Here is a 22,059-nt window from a genome sequence, read left to right on the forward strand (position 1 = left end):
ATCTAAAGCGGAGTAATAAATATTTGCGAACGAACGTTATAATATCACCTTGCTGATGAGTCCTACTTTCACAACTGTTATATAATTTTTTTAATACCAAAATCCTTATAGCTTAAACTTTAAAAGGTATAATAGAAAAAAGTTAAAAACCCAAATATCCGTATATAGGTATATAGGTAATTTAGAGCACTAAGCTAACGTCGATTCGCTAACCACTCGCGAAAAAAATTGTCCGTACGGTAAATTGTCCACGCGGTAAAAAGGTCGCACGGGAAATTGTACACGGTAAAACATATACGGGAAATTGTCCGAGTACGCGTTGGCCCGCAGAACGAACTCTGAAAGCCACTATAGTGGCTTTCGGATATTCCGCTGCCAGCTCGGAAAGCCAGTATAGTGGCTTTGTTAAGCGGCTACTTTGGAGCTTTATTTTTAATATTCATTGGCAAATTTTTGAAGGTTTTATTTTAAAATAGTGTACTTAAAGGATACAAATGCTAGAAAATGTATAAATAGGATAATTACAGTAAAGGGCTAGCGTCTATATTGTTTCTAAGAATATTTGCATTCTTTACCTGCTTCTACATTTGAGTGCGCCGTTTTATTTGGGCAGTCGGTATCGATACATTGTGCTCTAAGAAGCTATTTTCGGTGGGGTGACCATAATTTTACATAATGATAAAAACGCGGAATATATTTTGCACCATGAATCAATTTAATAAAAGTTCTACGGAATATACATATGATGTGATAACGACGTGCTCGGTAATATTAGTGCATATGGTGAAATAATAAATACAAGTGTTGGCAACATTGAAATTTCAGTTTTTAAACTGTTAGTTAAAATCACATTTTCTATTCGTTACCTACTAGAAAACTTCCAACACCTAGAAGACTTCCAAAATGATTGTGATAGTGATGATAACTATTTTGTATTTGATAATGTAGAAAATTTTGACAGTGGAAGTGACATTCAACCCCAACCAAGTAAAAAAAGCGCTATGTTGATACCGTTGAGCGATAGTGAAGATGATATCAGAGATACAAACAGTGATAATTGGTCGATTTTAAGTAATCATATTTTCAACCAAAAAAAAATTATTTTTCGGTTGAAAATGTGTTTTTTAGGAGTGTCTTCAAAAGAGATCGTTTTTACAAATATTTCGGATAACTCAAAAATAATAATGTAGAACACAATGGCTTTTTGAGTCATTTAGATGCTAAATGCAGACAATTAATTATACCGTGCAGAGACATAGTGGTCGATGAGTCCGTCGTGAACTTCAAAGGCAAGATTTGTTTGAAAAGTGTAAAAAAATAGTGATCAAAAACACCGTGTATCTGTTAAATCTAATCTTTTCGTCTTTGCCCGCCTTCTGGGATGATCCAGCTTTTTTTTTCGATGTGTCCACAAGTAGGTAACGAATAGAAAATATGATTTTAACTAACGGTTTAAAAACTAACCAATAGACACTTTATGAGGGTGGGTACGCATTAAAATACAATGAGTAAACAGACAATAGCTTTGCATCCTTGGACCCAAACTGCCTAACGAACTATAGGGTAGGTATGAAAACATTTCTATAGGCATATTTTAAAAGTTTCTAGTAATAAAACTCATTTATTATACAAAACTGCTGTCATAAATGGTCACCGGAGCCTGAGGGGGCCGTGTATTGTTCAAAGGTTGTAAATGCATTGTTAAAGGTTTGCCGAACAATGGATAGCACTGTGACTATCCTACCTCTAGTCATAAATAATACAAGAAATGTAAAACTCATCATTTAGTTCGATTTGGTAATTATGATGGTTTGAAATAATTGAATTTAGTGACTATATTCGAAAAATGCTATCCCAATTCAACATCATGTTATTAATAATAACATGATGTTGAATTGGGATAGCATTTTTCGAATAATAACTTATTATGGTCACAATTGAAGACGAACAGATAGTCCCAAAATAACTGAGCATAAATTTTAGTTATTATCTAAAAAAAAAATTGCGTATTTTTTGTTAAAATGAATTCACCAATTTGATCTTCGACATAATTTAATAATATGAACAAATAAAATAAAAAAAAAATCATATAATTTTTTCCATCCTAGAGTAGACTAGTGGTGAAGAGAAATTCCAATAAGAGTGCAAAGTGTTAAATTTAGTTTTTTTTATCAATTTTGCAATTCAAGTTATTTAATAGAGAATATTTTCAATTTTATTTATATATATATATATATATATATATATATATATATATATATATATATATATATATATATATATATATATATACATATAAATAAAATTGAAAATATTCTCTATTAAATGACTTGAATTGCAAAATATATATATATATATATATATATATATATATATATATATATATATATATATATATATATATATATAATAATTTATAATTTAATAGAATTATAATAGAATAATTTAATATGCGATGATAATTCATCGGGCCTATTACTAGTATATATAAGGTAAATCGAAAAGAAATGTCATTTTTTTATGATACAACAAAACATTTATTTAAAAAAAAAACTATACATAATTATTCTATTAAATATTTTCCATCATTATCTATGATCTTCCTCCACAATATAGGCAGTTTTTTAATACCTCGATCATAAAATTCTGGCGGCTTATTATTAAAATAGAAATCCAAGTGATTTTTTACTTCTTCGACATTTGAAATTTTTTTATCACGAAGAGAATGTTCCATCGATTTAAATAAATGATAATCCGAAGGTGCTATATCAGGTGAATACGGTGGATGTTGAAGAACTTCCAAATCCAGCTCTCTTATTTTATCCTGGGTAATCCTTGCTGCATGAGGTCTTGCATTGTCATGCTGTAAAATCCTTCTTTGATTATTGACTAAAACTGATCTTTTTTTTTAACAGTTCCGTCTTTAATCGTTCCAATTGAGCACAATACAACTCTGCAGTAACCGTCTGTCCAGGTTTCAACAATTCGTAATGAATTATTCCCAAAACATCCCACCATACACATAGGAGAACTTTTTTCAACGTCAATGTTGGCCGAGTGGTAGGCACAGGTACCTGGTTCGATGATAACCATTGTTTTTTTCTCCGAGAATTACTGTAAAGGACCCACTTCTCATCCCCAGTAACAATTCGTCTTAGAAATGGATCTGTTTCGTTTCTGGACAATAGAGATGAACATATTGTTACGCGTTGATCTATGGCCGTTGGTGAAAGTTCGTGCGGTACCCATACACCCTGTCTATTTTTTTTTCCAAGCCTTTTTAAATGGTTTTGAACTGTTGTACGTGGACAACCAAGGTCTTGTGACAATTCATGTATTGTTTTGCGCGGATCGGATTCCACTAATGAATTCAGGGTGTCATCATCGATTTTAAGGGGTCTTCCTGTTTTTGGTTTGTCCTTTAATGATCTATCGCCACTTTTGAACTTTTTAAACCATCTATAGCACTTTCGAGTATCCAAGATGTCTCCATAAATATCACAGATGGTCTGGGTTGCTTCTTTTGACTTTAATCCTTTGTCAAATAAAAATAGCATAAAATATCGCAAATGTGTTTCTTCAATCTCAGGCCTCTGCATTTTTCTACTAAGGCCAAAAAAATAAAACAAATGTCAAAAATGAAAGATTACTAATAGAGCTTCAAAATGATACTAACCACGACGTGTTAACTCGACGGCAACCGTTGACAAACTGATTTCAAAGTGACGCAACAAAAAAATGACATTTCTTTTCGATTTACCTAATATATGTATATAATTCTCATCAAATTAAGGCTGGTAGAATAATGTTAGATACCAAAATAACCCTCGAACTTCAATGGTTATATATGTATTCACATAAATTTATCTTATTTGTTTATTTTCGGTAAATATGATATTGAGTAGTAGTAATAGTGGGTATTGTCGGGTCGGCGTGCGCTCTCCCGCCCACTACTTGTTTACCGGCTTATTTTGAGGCGGGCACGAGGGCGGACACGCTTATTTTGCACGACTTTTTATGGCAACACTGACCACCGCTCCACCATTACATACATTTCTATTATATACTAATATGTGCATCACTCATACGCACCTGTCTTAAATACTCCTCGCTACTATCACTAATGGGAATCCAGATCTAGAGTTTGTTTATTGCCAATGCAAATGAAGTGAGGTACACTATTGATCATCAGAGGTAGGCGTTCGATGGATGCTTTCCACACAAGAAATGGTTCACTATTGTCAATTTGTGCTCTAAGGGCCGGGCCGCACCGTGCAACTTTGTCGGCCGACTAGTTGCGCGACACGAAAAAATGTATGGAAATGTGTGCGACAAACAAATTGACGGGTGTGGCATGTCCCATCTACCTGAATGCATTGGGCTGGTCGCTCTCAACCAAGTCGCTCGCAAGTCGCACGGTGCGGCCCGGCCCTTATGATCTAGCGTCCAAGTTGACAGCATGTTTTCAATGTCCTGATTTGTGTAATATGATTCGTTAAGACTAAGATCACTTGTTCAGTGTTCATTTTCACAGTTTTATTTTTGAATTTTCAGCCCTAATCGGTATATTAATTTGAATTAAAATACCTATTATTTTAAACGTCGATTAACCGTCATTTGTTTTAGATTAACGCTTCGTTTATACATATGTACATATTTTTTTGCCTTAGACGGTTCCACAACGGTTTTATGGCAAAAACACGTAATTAGAGTTCAATTGTGAATAGTAGGAGTCCAAATATTTGCTCGACAACGTACGCAACGGTCGTCTTATGACGTAAACGAGCACGGTCAAAATACGTTTAATGACATTTTTGTGTACGTATGCACGGAGAAGAGATGTGACGTGTGTTGTAATTGTTTTGTTTTCAATCCAATTGAATTGTACTGACACTCAAGTATTTTTGTTTGTTTTTTTTTTACAGGAGATCGGCCTATATTCCTTGACGGATATATCCAGAGGATCCGTTCGGATAGAGAAAAACTTCAAACTGTGTTACGTTGACACTATAGACTGGAATCTGATTGCTAAAAATGGCATAGAAGAAAATTATATAAAGGTTTTTTTTACACATTACTTATTTTCTCTCTAGTTATTGTATCCTAGTTATCGCTCTTTTTAGACTAAGAATTTTTTATTAATAGTATTTTTAGTACATTTAACCCATTGAAAGCTATGCTAATGGGTAAAACATTTTTAAATTCTCGTGCAATTATACAATATGTATATCATCCTCGTGTGGAGTAGTCAGGTCTGTGGAGTGGCCCCAAAATTTACCAACTCTGACTCCGATTTTATATTATGATTCGACTCCAACTTGAAAGATTAAGTGAGATCGACTTTAAAATTTCAAAATATAAAAAAATTAAAGGAATTAAAAAAATCACTAAAAATTGAGATGCAACCTAATTTATTAAATTATTCAACGATGTGTAACGTGGGGTGAAGTGGGTGGCTTTGACTGAACAGGGAAAGACCAGCAGAGATGGGAGTCTAAAGGAAACGACAGTTCTCAGAGAAAGCTGTGGTCCGACTCGACTTCCGAAGAAAAGGGCGCTCCTTTTATAGCTGAGAAAGTAGCGGTACTTTCTCCCACTCCCCAGCATCCGAGGGCGGGGGTAGTTTTCCCCCCACTCCCTCGGCTGCGGGGGCGTACGTTACAGATGTATTTTAAATTCCCGCTTTTTATAAAGGAATTATTAAATTTCAATTTATTAGTGGATTTACTTCAATAAAATTGGAGACTGTATGTAATTGACACATACCGTAATACTATAAATTAAAGAAAATAATAAATAAAGCCTTGTAAAAAGAGTCGGTGGATTTTTTACGACTCCGACTCCGTTTGAAATGCTCCGACTCCACAACCCTGGTGGATACGCTTTGTTGCAATGTATTGTTTTAGTAAAATCAAGAATTACACATTAATTAATAAAAGTAAAAAACTTCGATCACTTGGCGTGAATAACTACTGATGATTTATACACTTTAATGTATGTATGGAAGTACGTACGTACATACATACATATGTCCATGCACTGGCGGTCACATAAATTGCATCACTTTTAAAAAACGTGTTTTTTTCGTATTACGGGCTTCTTTCGTTTATAATCCCTACTCAATTCGATGTAGAAAGTGGATTATATCCCTGTGATACCTACCCTATTGTAACAGTTAAACAAAAAAGGGATGTCGTAAAAATTTTAGGGACCAAATTTTGCGATGCATGGTTTTGTGGGGGATTAGGATCATTCTGCATGAGAGATAATTGAAACAATACTTTATTTGTTTTTCGAAATTTTTCATTTCAATGTTATTTTTGATTATATTTTACACATTTAAAAATAAAACTTAATATTTAGTGGACCCTCCTTTTTCTTTTATGATTTCCTTAATCCTAGCAGGCATGGAATTTATCAATTTATCATAATGCATCGCGGCATTTCATTGTACCACACATTATAAATGGCATTTTTTAATTTTGACGCAGTGTTGATGTCACTATGCTTAATCGAGGTTTTATAATCATCCACAAATTTTCTATCGGGTTCATGTCGGGGCTTTTCCAGGCCATGGTAACATCGTAACTCCCATTTTTTGTAATTTTTTTTATTTTTAAATTTTATTAATAACATACATAAGCATAAAATAAATTTTATTTACCGTTTTTGATCGCTGACATGGTGCGGATACATCTTGGATATTCCTTCACCGCAGGTGAAACATCTTTATCCATCGATGGGACAAAACTTTCATCCAATATTGATTTGTACATCTCGCCATTATTAAAACAAAGTTCTCCAATCCCGTGGTATTAAAAACACCCCCAAACTATTTGGCTGTGAGGGTGCTCTACTGCTTTGACTGTATACTTTTGGTTGTATCGTTCTCCTCTTTTGCGTCGAACCTACTGTAATCCATCCGATCCAAAGAGGTTAAACTTGGACTCATCCGAGAGTATCACATTCTGCCAATACAAAATTGTCCAATTTGGCCCATTGAAGACGTGTCTCCTTCATTTTATTTGAGAGAAATTACTTTTTTGCAAATCTCCGAGCGTAAAAGCCAACTTCTCTCAATCGTCTACGCACTGTTTCCACACTAATATTAATTTAAACATCATCTAAAATGTCTGTTCTTAAATCTGAAGCAGTTTTGAAAAGATATTGAATAAATTGGCGTGTCAGCAAACGATCTTCCCATGAATTTATCTTCCGAGTCAGTCCAGTACCTTTACGTCGGTCCACACTGCCAATTTCTCGGTCTTTCTTCAGTATTCTTGAAATTGTTGATTGAGAATATCCCAAATGACTTGAAATGTCTCTTGTTGAAAGTCCACATTTCGAGAAAATTTAAATTTTCACTTGGTTCTCCGAAGTTGTTTGGTAGTGTTTTGACATCACTATTTGTAGATTAAGAATAACGCTGCTTCCACTTTGAAATCACACTTTAAAATGAGTTCAAAATATCGAGGAGGGTCTATTTCAACAAAAGCCTAAAAAAAATTCGAACACATAACCCAGAATGGGGTAGAACTTTTACGACCCGAAAACCGTAAAATTCAAAGTGATGCAATTTATTTGACCGCCAGTATACATACATATATGGCAAATGAGTATACTATTTTTGTGTAAAAATAACTGTACAGAAAATTTTTTTTACACAAATTACTGATAAGCTTGTAAAAATTGGAAAACTAGAACATTTTTCCACATAACTTGATTTACCATTACATTACATGTTTTTTTTCATTTTCAAAAATAATTAGTAAATATTATTTTCTAATAGTGCTAATTTGATGATCATTGTAAGCAATACATATGTATGTACATATATGTATTGCTTACAATTGATTGGAATATTAAAACACGTTAATTATTATTAACGTTGTGTGGAAAAAATTTAAATTTAGTATTTTTTAGTTTTATCGTATTATATAACAAACAAAGTTCCAAATAATTGTTGGGTAAAATACATAAATTAATCAGATTTCTAAACGGAATTTATGCATGTTTATAAATTTTTCCATTAAAAAAATTTCATTATCGTTTATTTATTCAAATTGAATTAGTTTTATTATATGAAAACAAGATATTTTATCGAATGAGAATTAATACTGATTTTCGAAAAATCGATAATATGTATGTATAATATTTTGGTATGTAACAAATGTAAAATACATACATACACTTGTGCATAGGTGAGATCTAATAAATACGGCATTTGACACACTTTTTTGTTGCGTAGGAATTCTAGTGCAGTCGATAAATAAATGAGTCACTGTACAGGCAAATTCCAAGAACTAGCATTGCGGGGGTGGACTTTGCCTCAAATAGACTCAGACATCTATCTCCTCTTGTGCAACTGCAATTTTGCATTTTGCAATTCACACACCAAAGCTTCTGCAAATGCCATTTCCTTACTCTTCATTCTTTCAATAAAATCCGAATACATAATTTGTATGTCGTTTATATGTATTTATACACATATTTTGGTTGATATTACATATTTGTATTTGTAATTGGCCAGGAAGGCGCATTGGGATTTACCTGTAAGGCCTTCCTGGTATATATGTAAAATAAAAATAAAATAAAATAAATATATATGTATGTATGTACATCCATATTTAAAGACCAATTCAAGTCCGTCAAAAAATCATTAGGAGCTACACCGCTCCAGAATTGCGAATTCGCTAAAGCTAGAATTACAGTTTCTGCGAAACTTGGAATTCTTGCTTATTATTGAAAACTAATAATTACCGATTTATGCGATCTGTAACATACATAGCTGTATTTATTTAAATTGCATAGGTATATTTATTTCTTTATAAAAACGACCTTAAGAGGTACATACATATGTATGTACGTAAGATCAGGATGTGAGAGATTCTAAATGATGCACGCGGATTAGATCAAACAACGTTTATTATACGTCTTTACGTCAAGCTTGCTAAAGGGTAAGTGACCTATAGAAAGTTAAATAATTCTGCACTATGCACCCTCGCTAATCACATACTCACCGTATTCAAAAATCTTTCCTACGTATATATACATATGTATGTACATATATATTATGTATGTGTAATATTTACTAAGCAAAGTGATGAATTCTGTCTTCTTTACACACATGCATACATATTATATCCTTAGGAGCTTCGTTTTCTTTTTAGATATCGTTTATATCATTCGCCGAAACACAAATATTTTCTCTATGTTCACAAACAACTGCTCTGATCAAATATTTGACCTCTGACAATTCAATAAAGCGAAGGCCAAATTTGACCGTTGAAATGAGGCTGGGGTGTGTAAATAATTTAGTGTGTGCATCACGTGAGTGTTCATCATCAATACGTCTTATCATTATGGATTCATCATCTTCAGACGCATTTTCGATACTTATGACCCCGAACAATTTGCAATTCGTCTGTAGTAAAGCTTTGTTGTATGCATATCTGTCCTTTCAAATTTAATATTTTGGCTACTTTCGAAGTCCCCAGTAGCTCATTTTACGCGTTTCACAGGCTTTGGTTTTCTCAGAACGGAGAGGGGAAAAAGCAAGGTGAATAAAAAATATCAAAAAACCATCACTACAAAACGGACGAATTCCTAGATTCAAACGTTTTCCTAAGAAGCTATTATGTACATATTTGTAGTGGAAAAACTGTAATATCTGCTCTCTGTCGTCCATTGAAAAGTCATACAAACGATAAAGTAGTGTTGCGTAGGGGTGGGTGGAGGATCCAAGTAAAAGACCTTAGTCGTTTCACAGCATTTATTGATGATTAAGGAGATACACGCACTGGCAGTGCTCAGTCCAGAATGACCTGATATCGCCTACGTACCGCCTTATAAAGGGTCGATCTCTCAGGACGTCTATTCTGTTTACCTATTGTATAGTCACGTATTCGGATATGTATTCCCACGATATTGGATCTCCCCGTACCGATTCTGAGAAAAGACTAATAACGGTCATTGTTTAGCCTAAATGCACTTAGAGTCCAGATATAATCCTGGAAGTAAGTTCAAGCACTTAGTTAATCCGTTAACAGATCCGCTGGTCCTAAGTGCAAGCACTTAGTTAATCCGATAACAGATAACCCTTGAACGGTCACATAGTCTCTGGGATTCTATTCGCTTAATCCGCGGCGTACGTAACAGTATTATAAATATTATAAAACCAAATGCAAGTAAAAGTTGAAAATAAGAACCCTCATAAGCAGAGATAGGCGCGAAAACACGCAGAAACAGGATCCTATTGTTAATTTTTATTGTTTACCTTTTTTTTGAGATGGCGCATCCTAGGGCCGCTCACTGCTCATAAGTAGAGGTAGGACCGGAAGCGTGCTTTTCCCAGGAAACAGGGCGTTTTGGGTCTATTTTCCAGGAAACAGGGCAAACTACAAAGCTAGAGAGCATAAAAAAAGGTTCATCATAAAAATGAACAAAGCACGGCGAACAATGAACAATGAACTGCGCAAAGTTGGTCCACTCTTTACTCATAAGTAGAGTACGGACTGAACGCGTGCCGCTCATTGTTCAATTGTTGTAAATGCTTTGTAAAAAAGGTTCGGCAAACCTTTAACAATGCATTTACAACATTTGAACAATGAACGGCACCCTGGTTATCCGGGCTTTACTCATAAGTTTTAGTTGTAAGTGTGTATGTATGTACAATGTAACACACGTTAATGATTTAAAGCAGTGATTCACAACATTTATGACAGATGGACCAATTTATCTATTTTGTAATTGCTCGTGAGCCGCAGTGGGCAAAAGTGTTGAAAAATAATTTATTTATTTATTTATTCTAAACAGACCATTGTGGCATAACAGGAATTCCTAAAGCGCCACTATGGTCAAAAAATATAACACAAAAACAAAATAACAATTAAACATAAACATAAATACATCCATACATAAACATAAAAAATAGCATTTAATAATAACAGATAAAGTAAAAATATCAAATAAAATATAGCATAAGGAATGCCTTGCACCTACAGCCAGTTTCAATAAATATGTAAGAAACAACTACAAATACAAAACATCCCTGTAAGGCCCAAATGGAAGAGAGTTAATCAAAATTTCACTCATAAATCACAATCAATCATGAAAACAATGATGAGCGCAGACTACCAGATAAATGGGTTAGAGTAATTTCCGACAATTTACGCTCACTAAGGTGGAAAATATCACATTCAGTCTCGGCAGCAACGATTTCATTAAGAAGTCGGATAGCTCTTGGAATAGGAGCCATTCGAAAAAGGACTGTGCGGGCAGGAGGTACAGCCAGCAAATGATGATGTCTACCACGCACATAGTGATTAGGGACATAAAGTCCCAACTGCTCCAGCAACAACGGGCATGACGTATTACCACGTAAGAGCAGGAGAACGAAACGAATTAATGAGAAGTTTCTCCGAAGTTCAAGGGAATTATACCCAAGCATGCCCAAAAGGAAAGGAGTGGGGTAGAGATATGGGTAATACCCATATTCTTTCCTATATAGGAAACGAAGAAATGCTTTTTGCACTTTCTCAATCATCAGAGAGTAATTTGCTTCATGCGGATTCCACACAATCGCATTATACTCTAGCTTACTTCTCACAAGCGAATTGAAAAGCAAGCGAGAAGACAAAGGATTGGAGAATAATCTTGCATATCTCTGTCTGAATAATGATATTCAGACAGAGCCAGATTTAGATGGAAGGCTCTAAGCAATTCCACTTATGATGCTCTAGTGTTTGTTTTCAAATTAATGTAATAATAAATTTTTAAATTGTGAAGCGTTGTGAAGTAGAAAATTTAAATTTTCTACTTGAAATTAATACTGTAATTTACAAAGACGAAGGAGTTTTTATCAGGTGACAAGAGGATAATAAGTCTGTAGATAGGATTTGGTGGAGCAGATTGTGGAATGGCCGCGTGTCTGGCGGAAGTGGGTCCATGGTCAGAAATACCCGCAGCGATGATGTCATCATGCTGCTCATGAATGACTTCATTGAGTCGGGCGGCCCGCGGGAAAAACAACTCCAAACACATACACATGAGGTGCTTGAACCGCGACCACTACTTACTACATACTTCAATCCACTACTCTCCATCATATTATTTCTACCATAATAATAACAATCTTATGATGTACATACATATTATAAAAATATAACAACGAAATATTTATGGTTTAACGACAAAATACGAATAAATTGTACCATCGAGTTGGTTGTCTTGTTGTTCCAGACGTCCATCTCAGTTCCTATCTCGTACCCATGACGAAATTGAATTTCTATATCGATGTTCTATCCGGTCATCTGTTGCGTAAAACATGGGTTGTGGATTTCGAATAGTTTATGCAGATTACGCTATAATAGCACAGCCGTAGCCAGGATTTTTTTTAAGGGGGGGGGGGGGCTGAAACACAAGCGTACCCCTCGCCCCCCAACCGTTAAAAAACGAAACTTCTTAAAAGCTCCTTTTCTTTCCAAATTTGGAAAAGGCGTTAAATCAAAATTAAAATTTACAAAATTTTATTTTATATTTTTTTTTCTTAAAATGTTCTTCAACATGTACCTTTTATAAAATTTGTTTCAAAAAAGTGGGGAGCACTGAAAAACAAAGTGGCCGAGGGGCGCCATATACCCTTCGGGCCGGGGTTGGTATGTAATAAATATATCAATTACTGAAAAAATCAACTGAAGACGGCTGGCATGAGATTCAGCGAAAAAGTTTATAATTTTTTTATTAAGAATCTCCACATCTCGAAATTCATATATTATATGGGGATAATATTTTTGGCACGGCTGTAAAATAAATTACACGACAAATGTCAAAACGACATTTAATGTCAAATTAACATCTCTAAAATAGCTCGCACGACAGAATCGGCGTTCGCCCGGTAAATCAAACGTTAAACGGGTTGCCAGTAACAAAAATAAAATTTGACGTTTTAGTGAAATCATAACCAGTTTCACCGGGTAATCGTAATCTTAACAGCCAACACCAATTTATTTAAGGGTTTGGTTAGGTTAGGGTTAGCCCTATTAATTAAAGATTAGGTTGTTTAAGTTAAGAATCAGTATTTATGTTTGTCAATTTTTTTTGTTACGGGCAACCCATTTAACGTTTGCACACGATTATTATTTGCACACGAGAGCGAGTACATTTAATCTAATTCTTTAAAAAAAAATTGGTATGTACCCTCTTCTCTTCATGTTTATCAGCAGAATTCAGGTTCACAATACATTTACAAAAAAGCTGTGAAAACGTAATTTTCAAAAACAAAAGAAATTAAATCGAAAACACAAAATAGTCATAACCACGATAAATGCGATGCGACTGAGTACTTTGGGAATTAAAAAACAAAAACAATAAAATTTACCGAAAATATAACATACTTTGCATTTTGCGTGGCTTATTTTAGTTCGAAAAGTACCAAAAGAATATTCTATATTTGGAAACGAATGCAAAATTCATAAGCTAAGTCATAATTCTCACATGTAATTATGAAAATTCAATAAAATAATTTGAAAATTAAAATGTAGTGGTTATAAAATTTTACCAGGTGGATGATATGCATATATTGGCGCAATGAGCATACATTTATTACACAATTATTTTTCAAAACTACCCGTTCAATTTCAGCAAGCAGAGCACTAGTATTTTTATAACATTGAAGTATTTTATTGATTTTAGGACAACAAAGCTGCCAATGAGTGTCCTGTGTGTCCTAGAGACGATGGAGGCGCATCTAACGATGTTTCAATGACTATTTTGTGTCCAGAGGCGCCAAATTCAAAAGATACTAAACATTACTTATGCTGGAACAATAATCATTGTCAAAGAAGTACGTTGTGTCGTATGTGTTTTTAAAATTGATTTAAAATTATAAATAATTTGACCCGATTTTTAGCTTGCCCCGGTTGCAATGGAGGAGCTTGCACGGCTACTGGTAAATGCTGCGATGACAGTTGTCTTGGGGGTTGCTCCGGTTATCATAACGGGAATTGCTCTGTTTGTCGAAATTTTTCTATAGGCGACATAAGTGACCGTAATTGCATACGAGAATGTCCACCAAATACTTTCAAGGTATGACCTTACATGCATATGTATATATATACAATTTTTTCTGTCAATTGTGTCTAATTTCCTACATTTGAATTCATTCTATTTTTTTGTGTAGCATCATGATAGAAGGTGTATAACAGAGCAAGAATGTCAAAATATTTCTCGCCCGAGAGAGCTTGCACAGAAACTAGAAAAACCTTACAAACCCATCAACGGAACCTGTATGTTAGACTGCCCCGCAAACTTCGATGAAGTTAGTATAATTAGAGTTGGTTTGAAAAATATATGAGTTATTTTTTATATAGTATGTAATATAAATGATTTTTATAATTTCCAGTATGTTGAAAATAACAAGACATTCTGCGCTCCATGTCAAGGTAACTGCAAACGCGAGTGCTATGGTGGGAATATTGATACTATTCAAGCGGCACAAAAATTACGTGGATGCACATATATAACTGGTTCACTTGAAATTAATGTTCGAGGAGGAGGTATTTATACTTTTTAATGTTTTGTTTAAAATTTCAGTCACCTTAAAAGTAATTGTTTTGGTTTTTTCTTCCTCTCTAAAGGAAACATTGTGAGTGAGCTCGAGGAAGGACTTGGGCTAATCACTGACATAGTGGGATCGTTGAAGGTTGTTCGATCATATGCATTGGTTTCATTGAACTTTTTAAAGAGTTTGCGCAGAATTCACGGATTAAATGCGATGGGCAAAGTTATGAAAGAGTATGTGCTATTTTTTTTAAGTACCCATTTAATTATTTTAGTTTATTGTGAGCATTAATATAATGTTATGTATAAACTTTGTTTTAGTAATGTTTTTTCTGTGACCGACAATCAGAATCTACAAGAGCTATGGGATTGGGATCAACTCAGAGATATTGAAATTCTACATGGAAAAATTTTTTTTCATTTCAATCCTAAACTTTGTTTTGATAAAATTGAACCATTAAAGCATATGGCTCCAGAAAGTAAATTTACAGACATTGAATTTGCAAGACATTCTAATGGAGACAAAGTTGCATGTGAGTTTATAAAAAACATATATTCCATTATAATTATTATTACTTAATAACTTCCCTAATTAACCTTCCTTCCTCAAGTTTTTGTTAATTATATCAATATTCATGTACATTAAAGTTAGTATGTCAAAATTTATGAAGCAATAAATGATTCTGATTTTTATCATGAATGTTTGGTCAACGGATTATTGCGCAAATTACAATCTTTGTAAATTGCCACAAAAATTGCGAATACGGAATATCTGGCACTCGAGTTCCCTTTAGTACTATGGGGGCGTAAGGGAATGAAACGAGTGTTGTACACACGACTGTTTATTATAACGGTTGGGAAAGAAGTAGTTCAGCAGCGATCATCATGGCCGAGTTGGTCCCAGCTTGCAGGATGGGGACCGAAACTTGACTATGTCGTAGAGCCGCTACAGTACAATATTTCGCGGGGATAGCTTTCGATTGATGGAGTTTTTGGGTGCCAGATGTTCCGTGATCAAGATTTTAGTGATGTACGCGAGATCGCTTTTTGCAGAATATTTACCGAACCTAAATGTTTATATTATTTTTAATATTCATGCATGTTTCAGGCAATGTTACTCTGCTAAACGTTACAGTCGGAAGAGTGACACATGGTTCAATCATAATAACCTGGGGCTATTTCAGTTATGAGGATCCTCGGTCTTTGTTGGGCTACGTGGTATATTCGATTGAAGCACCAAATCGGAATGTAACACTGTTTGAAGGTCGTGATGCCTGTGGGGGTGATGGGTTAGTTTAATTTTCACATCTAATACTATCCTATTATAAATTTATGTATAATACAATAAAAATAATTTTATATAGATGGCGTGTAGATGACGTTCCCATACAACAGGATTCAAATCTAGGTTATTATATTATGACTCATTTGAAACCATATACTCAATATGCGTTCTATGTTAAGACATACACTATAGCTGCAGAAAGAATGGGAGCTCAAAGTCCCATTCTCTATGTCAAGACATTGCCGGGTGGTAAGTTGTCACTCATATTATTTAGATATCTTGAAAAAGAAAAAAAAAACAATTTAATTTGGTCATTTTGTCTTATGCAGAGCCTTCTCCTCCTCATATCAGTGAAGTTAGTTTCCCTGATCCAAACTCCATGCATATAAATTGGTTGACCTCGCTGAAGCCTAATGGAAATGTTACGAAATATCGAGTATATATTTATTGGGACCCTGATAATGAAAATATGATCGAACAAAGAAATTATTGCAAAGAAGGTAAAATGCTAATATTATACGTATATGTATGTACATACATATGTAGGCATAAATAAAATTCTAGTTTATCGAAAAATATATACATACAAATGTATACTTAGATTATTTCCTTACGATTAGTATAGATCTGTGTTGAATATTTCAGGTTTAGAAGTTGTACCAGCCACAAAAAAAGTTGTGATTGAGGTGGAGCAGTCGAAAGAAAGAGAAGGACCGAAAAATGAAGATGGAAAAAAATGTTCCTGTGAGGAAAAACGCTTTCCCAATACTGAAGAAATTGTAAACAAAATTACATTCGAAGACAATTTACAAAATCAGGTATACACATATGTACATATGTACATTCATCAATAAATTTATGTTTGAATTAATTGAGTTTATATTAATAGTTTCGTTATGGTGAATATTAAAAATAATTATTGGTGACCTGTAACAATGTTTGATTAACAATAACTTAACTTTGATTGTAACAAAATTTTTAGCTTTATGGTTAATTTAAAAAATTTTGATAGGCTGACCATATGTTCCGTTTTGTGCAGGTTTTTTAATGTCACGTTTTTAATGTAATTTTAAACACTCCATTTTTTACCCATGAAACGAGTCCCCAATAATGAATAAAGGAAAAAATCTTTATAACCGATTTTTTTGTCATTTTAGGTTTTCCAAAAACGTTTTGGTTCACCTGATATGAACCGTAAACGTCGAGATGTGAACAATAACGATTTGAATTTGGATACTGATAATTATGGAAGTCAATTTCCTGATGATGATATTGACATTATAATGCGTCAGCATGATTATAAAGAAGAAAAGGTTAACGGTAAGCATAGTAAAAATTTACATATGTATCTATATACTTATTTTGGAGATCAGATTTCTTATAAAATATGTACGCTTCAAATTTCAGGTTATTACCACAAGTATGTGACTGTTGTGGAAAATCGAACATCATTAACAATTAGTTCTTTAAAACATTTCGCACCGTATGCGATTAGTGTATGGGCATGTAGAGAATATGAAAAGGAAGAATTAGCTATGAAAATTCTTCCTGAAAATTGCAGTGTCGTCAGTTCTCTTCTTCGTGTGCGAACAACCCAACAACGTATGTTTATTAATCTTCAACAGTGGCGGCTCGTCTATATGGGCTCCGGGCCTACAGCCCTCCCAGTATAGTACAAATGCATACTACTTTTTCCGTCCATATGGGCTGCAGGCTGCAGACCTCCCAGTATAGTACACATGCATGCTATTTTTGTCTGCATTTGATCACCGGTATGGCCAACAAGCTACTACAGTCCGATTAATCTCTGCAGCCCCCCCTCTATGAATTCTCACGAGCCGCCACTGTTTTTCACACTACAACATGGTATTCAGGATTGAACCTCATAAGTTATATATTTTTGGAATTTTAGCTGGTGCTGATGATATTTCCGATGTGCATGTGAAAGTACAACAATCAAATCAATCACTAGGAATAGTCCGCATCGAATGGGAAGAACCTAGAAATCCAAACGGTTTTGTTGTTACTTATACCCTCAAATGTATGAGAGTCGATGTTGAAAGTGTTCGTATAAAATTCGTTTTATTTATATTTTTCATTATTATATATTACATAAATGTATGTATGTATAATAAAATGTAATGGTATTTTTTTCCACAGACTTTTCATTCTACGGATTGTATTACAAAACAGCAATATTTAAATAATGAAAAATCTTATACAATTAAGCATTTGAACTCTGGCAATTACAGTGTGAGAATTATGGCGACTTCGCTCGCTGGAAATGGAAATTATTCAACCGATAAATATTTCTATATAGAGGTGCATATATTTATATTGGATTTGAACGAAGATTTCAAAATGTTTTGTTCTTTAAATGTTAAAATTTGGATTGATTTCAGGAAGCTGAAACGAAAAGTGTGACTGTAGCGATAGGAATAACAGTTGCATTAATCATTGTGTTATCTTTGGGTGTAATCTTCTACTATGTTCGACGCTATTTTGCACCACCTATGAATTTACCTAAAACTTTAATTGCCGATGTTAATCCTGAGTATATTAGTAACATATACGTGCCGGATGAATGGGAAGTTTCTCGTTCGAGTATTGAAATCATCAAGGAGTTAGGTCAAGGTTCTTTTGGAATGGTTAGTTTATTTTTAGTAATTCTTTTAGCTTATAGTTTATAATATAACTTAATTAGGGTTTTCAGACATCCCAATTAATCGGAATTATTACTGTATTTAAGTCTTGTGTCCCGAACAAACCTTTCGGGTCACCCAAAGTCCCAGTTAACAACTATTTAAATACTTAGCAACGTTTAACTTAAAATTGAAAAAAAATGTGTAAGCATGGTCTTATTGATAAAATGTCGATGTCAACACACTGCAGCGATTTTCAACGTTACACTTTTCGTCTTTCTCTTACACATTTTGAAAAACTGCCTGTAGAAAGGAGATAAAAAGTGTGTATCAGGCATTGATCGAATCATTGTGAATCGATAAATTTTTCTCGCTCAAAAAGCTCCATCTATCACGGCTTTTGTTCCTATTATAAACAATTATTCAATACAAATTCTAAATTAAGTGATTTTTTTCGTGGGGGTGTGTCCCAGTTTGACTTCTGAATCTTAAGAAATCTGACAACCCTACCTAAGTATATGTATGCAATACATATATTATTATCAATCCAAAATCTCAATACATATTAAAATATTATTATGTCATTTAGCTAATATTTATTTTAAAATTCAGGTATATGAAGGAATAGGACGTCAGTTGCCGAAAGTTGATAATCCGGAAATTCATTGCGCCATTAAAACCATAAATGAGCATGCAACTGAAAGGTTAGAAATATAAATTATTTTTTATTCAACTTTTATTAATTTTTACTAACATTGGATTATTTTATTCGAATTTAATAGAGAAAGAATTGACTTTTTGAAAGAAGCAAGTGTTATGAAAGCTTTCGACACTTCTCATGTTGTCCGATTGTTGGGCGTAGTATCTTCTGGTCAGCCAACTCTAGTTGTTATGGAACTGATGGCTTTTGGTGATTTAAAGACTTATTTACGTTCTCATCGACCCGAACAAGAAAAACCTACATTGAGTAGAATTTCTCAAGTAATTTATCAATTTATTTTATTGATATTCTAATATTAGTTTGTTGAATTTAACTTAATTATTTATTTTTATTTTATCAAGATGGCAATGGAAATAGCTGATGGAATGGCATATTTGTCGGCAAAAAAGTTTGTTCATCGAGATTTAGCAGCTAGAAACTGTATGGTGGCTGGTGATTTAACAGTCAAAGTTGGCGATTTTGGAATGACAAGGGACATTTACGAAACAGATTATTACAGAAAAGGATCTAAAGGATTACTACCCGTGCGTTGGATGAGTCCTGAGAGTCTTAAAGATGGAGTGAGTTTGTTATTTTTCCTTTTATTTGATACTAATACTTAATACTAATACAGTTGATACTAATACTTGATATTTAATTTCTATAGGTTTTTACCAGCAGTAGTGACGCTTGGAGTTATGGTGTTGTATTATGGGAAATGGCTACATTAGCATCACAACCATATCAAGTATTTTTCATTTTGGTTTTCATTAAGTAATTTGATTGTAAAAATTTACATTTAAGTTTAAATTTTTCATTATAATTTTAGGGTCTTAGTAACGATCAAGTTTTAAGGTATGTAATAGATGGTGGGGTGATGGAACGACCTGAAAATTGTCCCGACAAACTGTATCAATTGATGCAATTAACTTGGCAACATCGACCCAATCTTCGACCATCATTTTTGGAACTAGTGGCGCGTTTGGCAACCGACGCGACTCCTGATTTCAGAGTTAATTCATTTTTCTTCAGTGTTCAAGGACAAGAACTGTTTCAACAGATGCATCAAAATATGGGTAAGATTTATTATCTTGTAATTCATATTTATTTTATTTTTACATATATACCAGGAAGGCCTTACAGGTAAATCCCAATGCGCCTTCCTGGCCAATTACAAATACAAATATAGTTTTACATGTGTTCAAGAGGCAAAATTTGCTTGTGAAAAGTAAAGAGCTATGAGCAGGGGTATGCTGGAGCCGATTCGTAGTTAGCATACGATCAAAAAATATTCAGTGACTGTTAACAAATTAGCAACACACCCTGGCTTTATTGCTCAAATTTTAAATACATATACACATGTTTGTGTAAAGATGAATAACTTTTTTTATGTAATTGTGTAATTAAATCGAATAGTTTGTACATTTCATTTAAATGGTAAATACTAATACGGTGTGTATGTGATATGAAAAAATATTTTAGGACTTTAGAGTCTCATTTGACGTACGTATTTGATGTAAATATATTAGGAAACTAATATAAACACACTTGTACAGTGTACAATGATTTATTTAACACACAGCTAATGGCAGGTCCTAGCGTCTGCAATTTTTCAATTTTTTTTGTTTTGAATGCAGCAGATGAGTAAATTGACATGTAAGTACTTGTGACTGAGCACGACTAAAAAGTTTAACATCTCAAAGGTCAAAAAGTAGATTGTAGACATAAAATTATTTATAATAGAGCAATCGTATATGTATGTATGTATATATATGTAAGCAAAGCACATATATTTAAAATTGATATTTTCAGGAGTGGTAGAAGAGACGGGGCCTTCGATGACTCCTACACACATAGCGTCTTGGGATCGTCACGCTCTAGCGTCAGCCGAAAGCGATAGTTCACCAGTTGCGAGCACCCCTCGCGCCCCCATATCGCCGTTGGCTTCGTACAGAGAACGCATGAGATTAGTGCCTTTTAGTGACAAGACGCGTGGAGAGCCACACGAGCTGGAAGCGTTGGTGGGGATGTTGTCACATAGTGCACCACCGCCTCCGATGGCAATCAAGACATCGTCGCCGTCTTCGCCGCCACTTCCCGTCGCTTCCAATGGCTATCTTGCGTGTCGTAACAACAATGGCAATCGCTTGACAGAAAGGACCACCAATCCCATATCACTCAGTGCGTCTACAAAAACTACACCATTTGCAGTATTTAACCGTGATTTAAAACAAAGCAATTAATTATGTTTGTTTCAAATTTCCTTTTAATTTTTCATTTTAAATTATCTAGGTTTAATTCTAGTTTTCTGAATTTCCATTTTATAATATGTATGTATAACGTATATAATATTATTCTGTATGTTTTCGTTTTATTTTAATCATTTGTAATTTGCATAGTAAACATATACATATTTACCCACATAGCCACTCATTTTATATACATATATGTATACACACACATATACATTATATACACACACATATATATATATATATATATATATATATATATATATATATATATATATATATATATATGTGTGTGTGTGTGTGTATATATATATATGTATATACATATCTGCATATATGTATGTATTTATGTATATAATACTCGACAAATATCACTTTAAACTATAAAATTTATTGCAAGGATTTTTAGCTTAGTAAATCGATGTACAAAATACTTCAGACTACATATTGTAAATTTAATTATTTGATTTTTAGTTTAGTGTGCACAAAGACTGGACGCGTCTGATTGATTGATGTATATTTGGTGAATGTGACGAATGTGCGCTGCGTGGTGAATGCGTTATATAATTTTAATTTATATGTATGTATGTATGTATGTATGTATGTATATATATATATATA

At 33.7% G+C, this 22,059-nt stretch overlaps 1 protein-coding gene across 1 annotated transcript in view; it reads left to right on the forward strand.

Moving 5' to 3' along the window:
• Positions 1–21,609, forward strand: part of LOC143910887 (insulin-like receptor) — a 129,574-nt gene extending 107,965 nt beyond the window's left edge. Inside the window, exons 4-25 of the mRNA XM_077429503.1 lie at positions 4,926–5,060; positions 13,693–13,843; positions 13,910–14,085; positions 14,180–14,317; positions 14,402–14,555; positions 14,637–14,793; positions 14,881–15,092; positions 15,668–15,848; positions 15,924–16,093; positions 16,174–16,344; positions 16,490–16,662; positions 17,002–17,164; positions 17,252–17,446; positions 17,757–17,908; positions 18,005–18,166; positions 18,247–18,492; positions 19,099–19,190; positions 19,269–19,467; positions 19,549–19,767; positions 19,854–19,934; positions 20,016–20,262; positions 20,999–21,609. Of these exons, the coding sequence (XP_077285629.1) occupies positions 4,926–5,060; positions 13,693–13,843; positions 13,910–14,085; positions 14,180–14,317; positions 14,402–14,555; positions 14,637–14,793; positions 14,881–15,092; positions 15,668–15,848; positions 15,924–16,093; positions 16,174–16,344; positions 16,490–16,662; positions 17,002–17,164; positions 17,252–17,446; positions 17,757–17,908; positions 18,005–18,166; positions 18,247–18,492; positions 19,099–19,190; positions 19,269–19,467; positions 19,549–19,767; positions 19,854–19,934; positions 20,016–20,262; positions 20,999–21,429 (4,005 nt within the window). The 3' untranslated portion in view covers positions 21,430–21,609. The remainder of the gene's footprint in view (positions 1–4,925; positions 5,061–13,692; positions 13,844–13,909; positions 14,086–14,179; positions 14,318–14,401; positions 14,556–14,636; positions 14,794–14,880; positions 15,093–15,667; positions 15,849–15,923; positions 16,094–16,173; positions 16,345–16,489; positions 16,663–17,001; positions 17,165–17,251; positions 17,447–17,756; positions 17,909–18,004; positions 18,167–18,246; positions 18,493–19,098; positions 19,191–19,268; positions 19,468–19,548; positions 19,768–19,853; positions 19,935–20,015; positions 20,263–20,998) is intronic.
• Positions 21,610–22,059: the final 450 nt, after the last annotated feature.

The sequence above is a fragment of the Arctopsyche grandis genome, chromosome 4 (genome assembly GCF_051622035.1).
Source record: "Arctopsyche grandis isolate Sample6627 chromosome 4, ASM5162203v2, whole genome shotgun sequence".
NCBI classification, from domain to species: domain Eukaryota; kingdom Metazoa; phylum Arthropoda; class Insecta; order Trichoptera; family Hydropsychidae; genus Arctopsyche; species Arctopsyche grandis.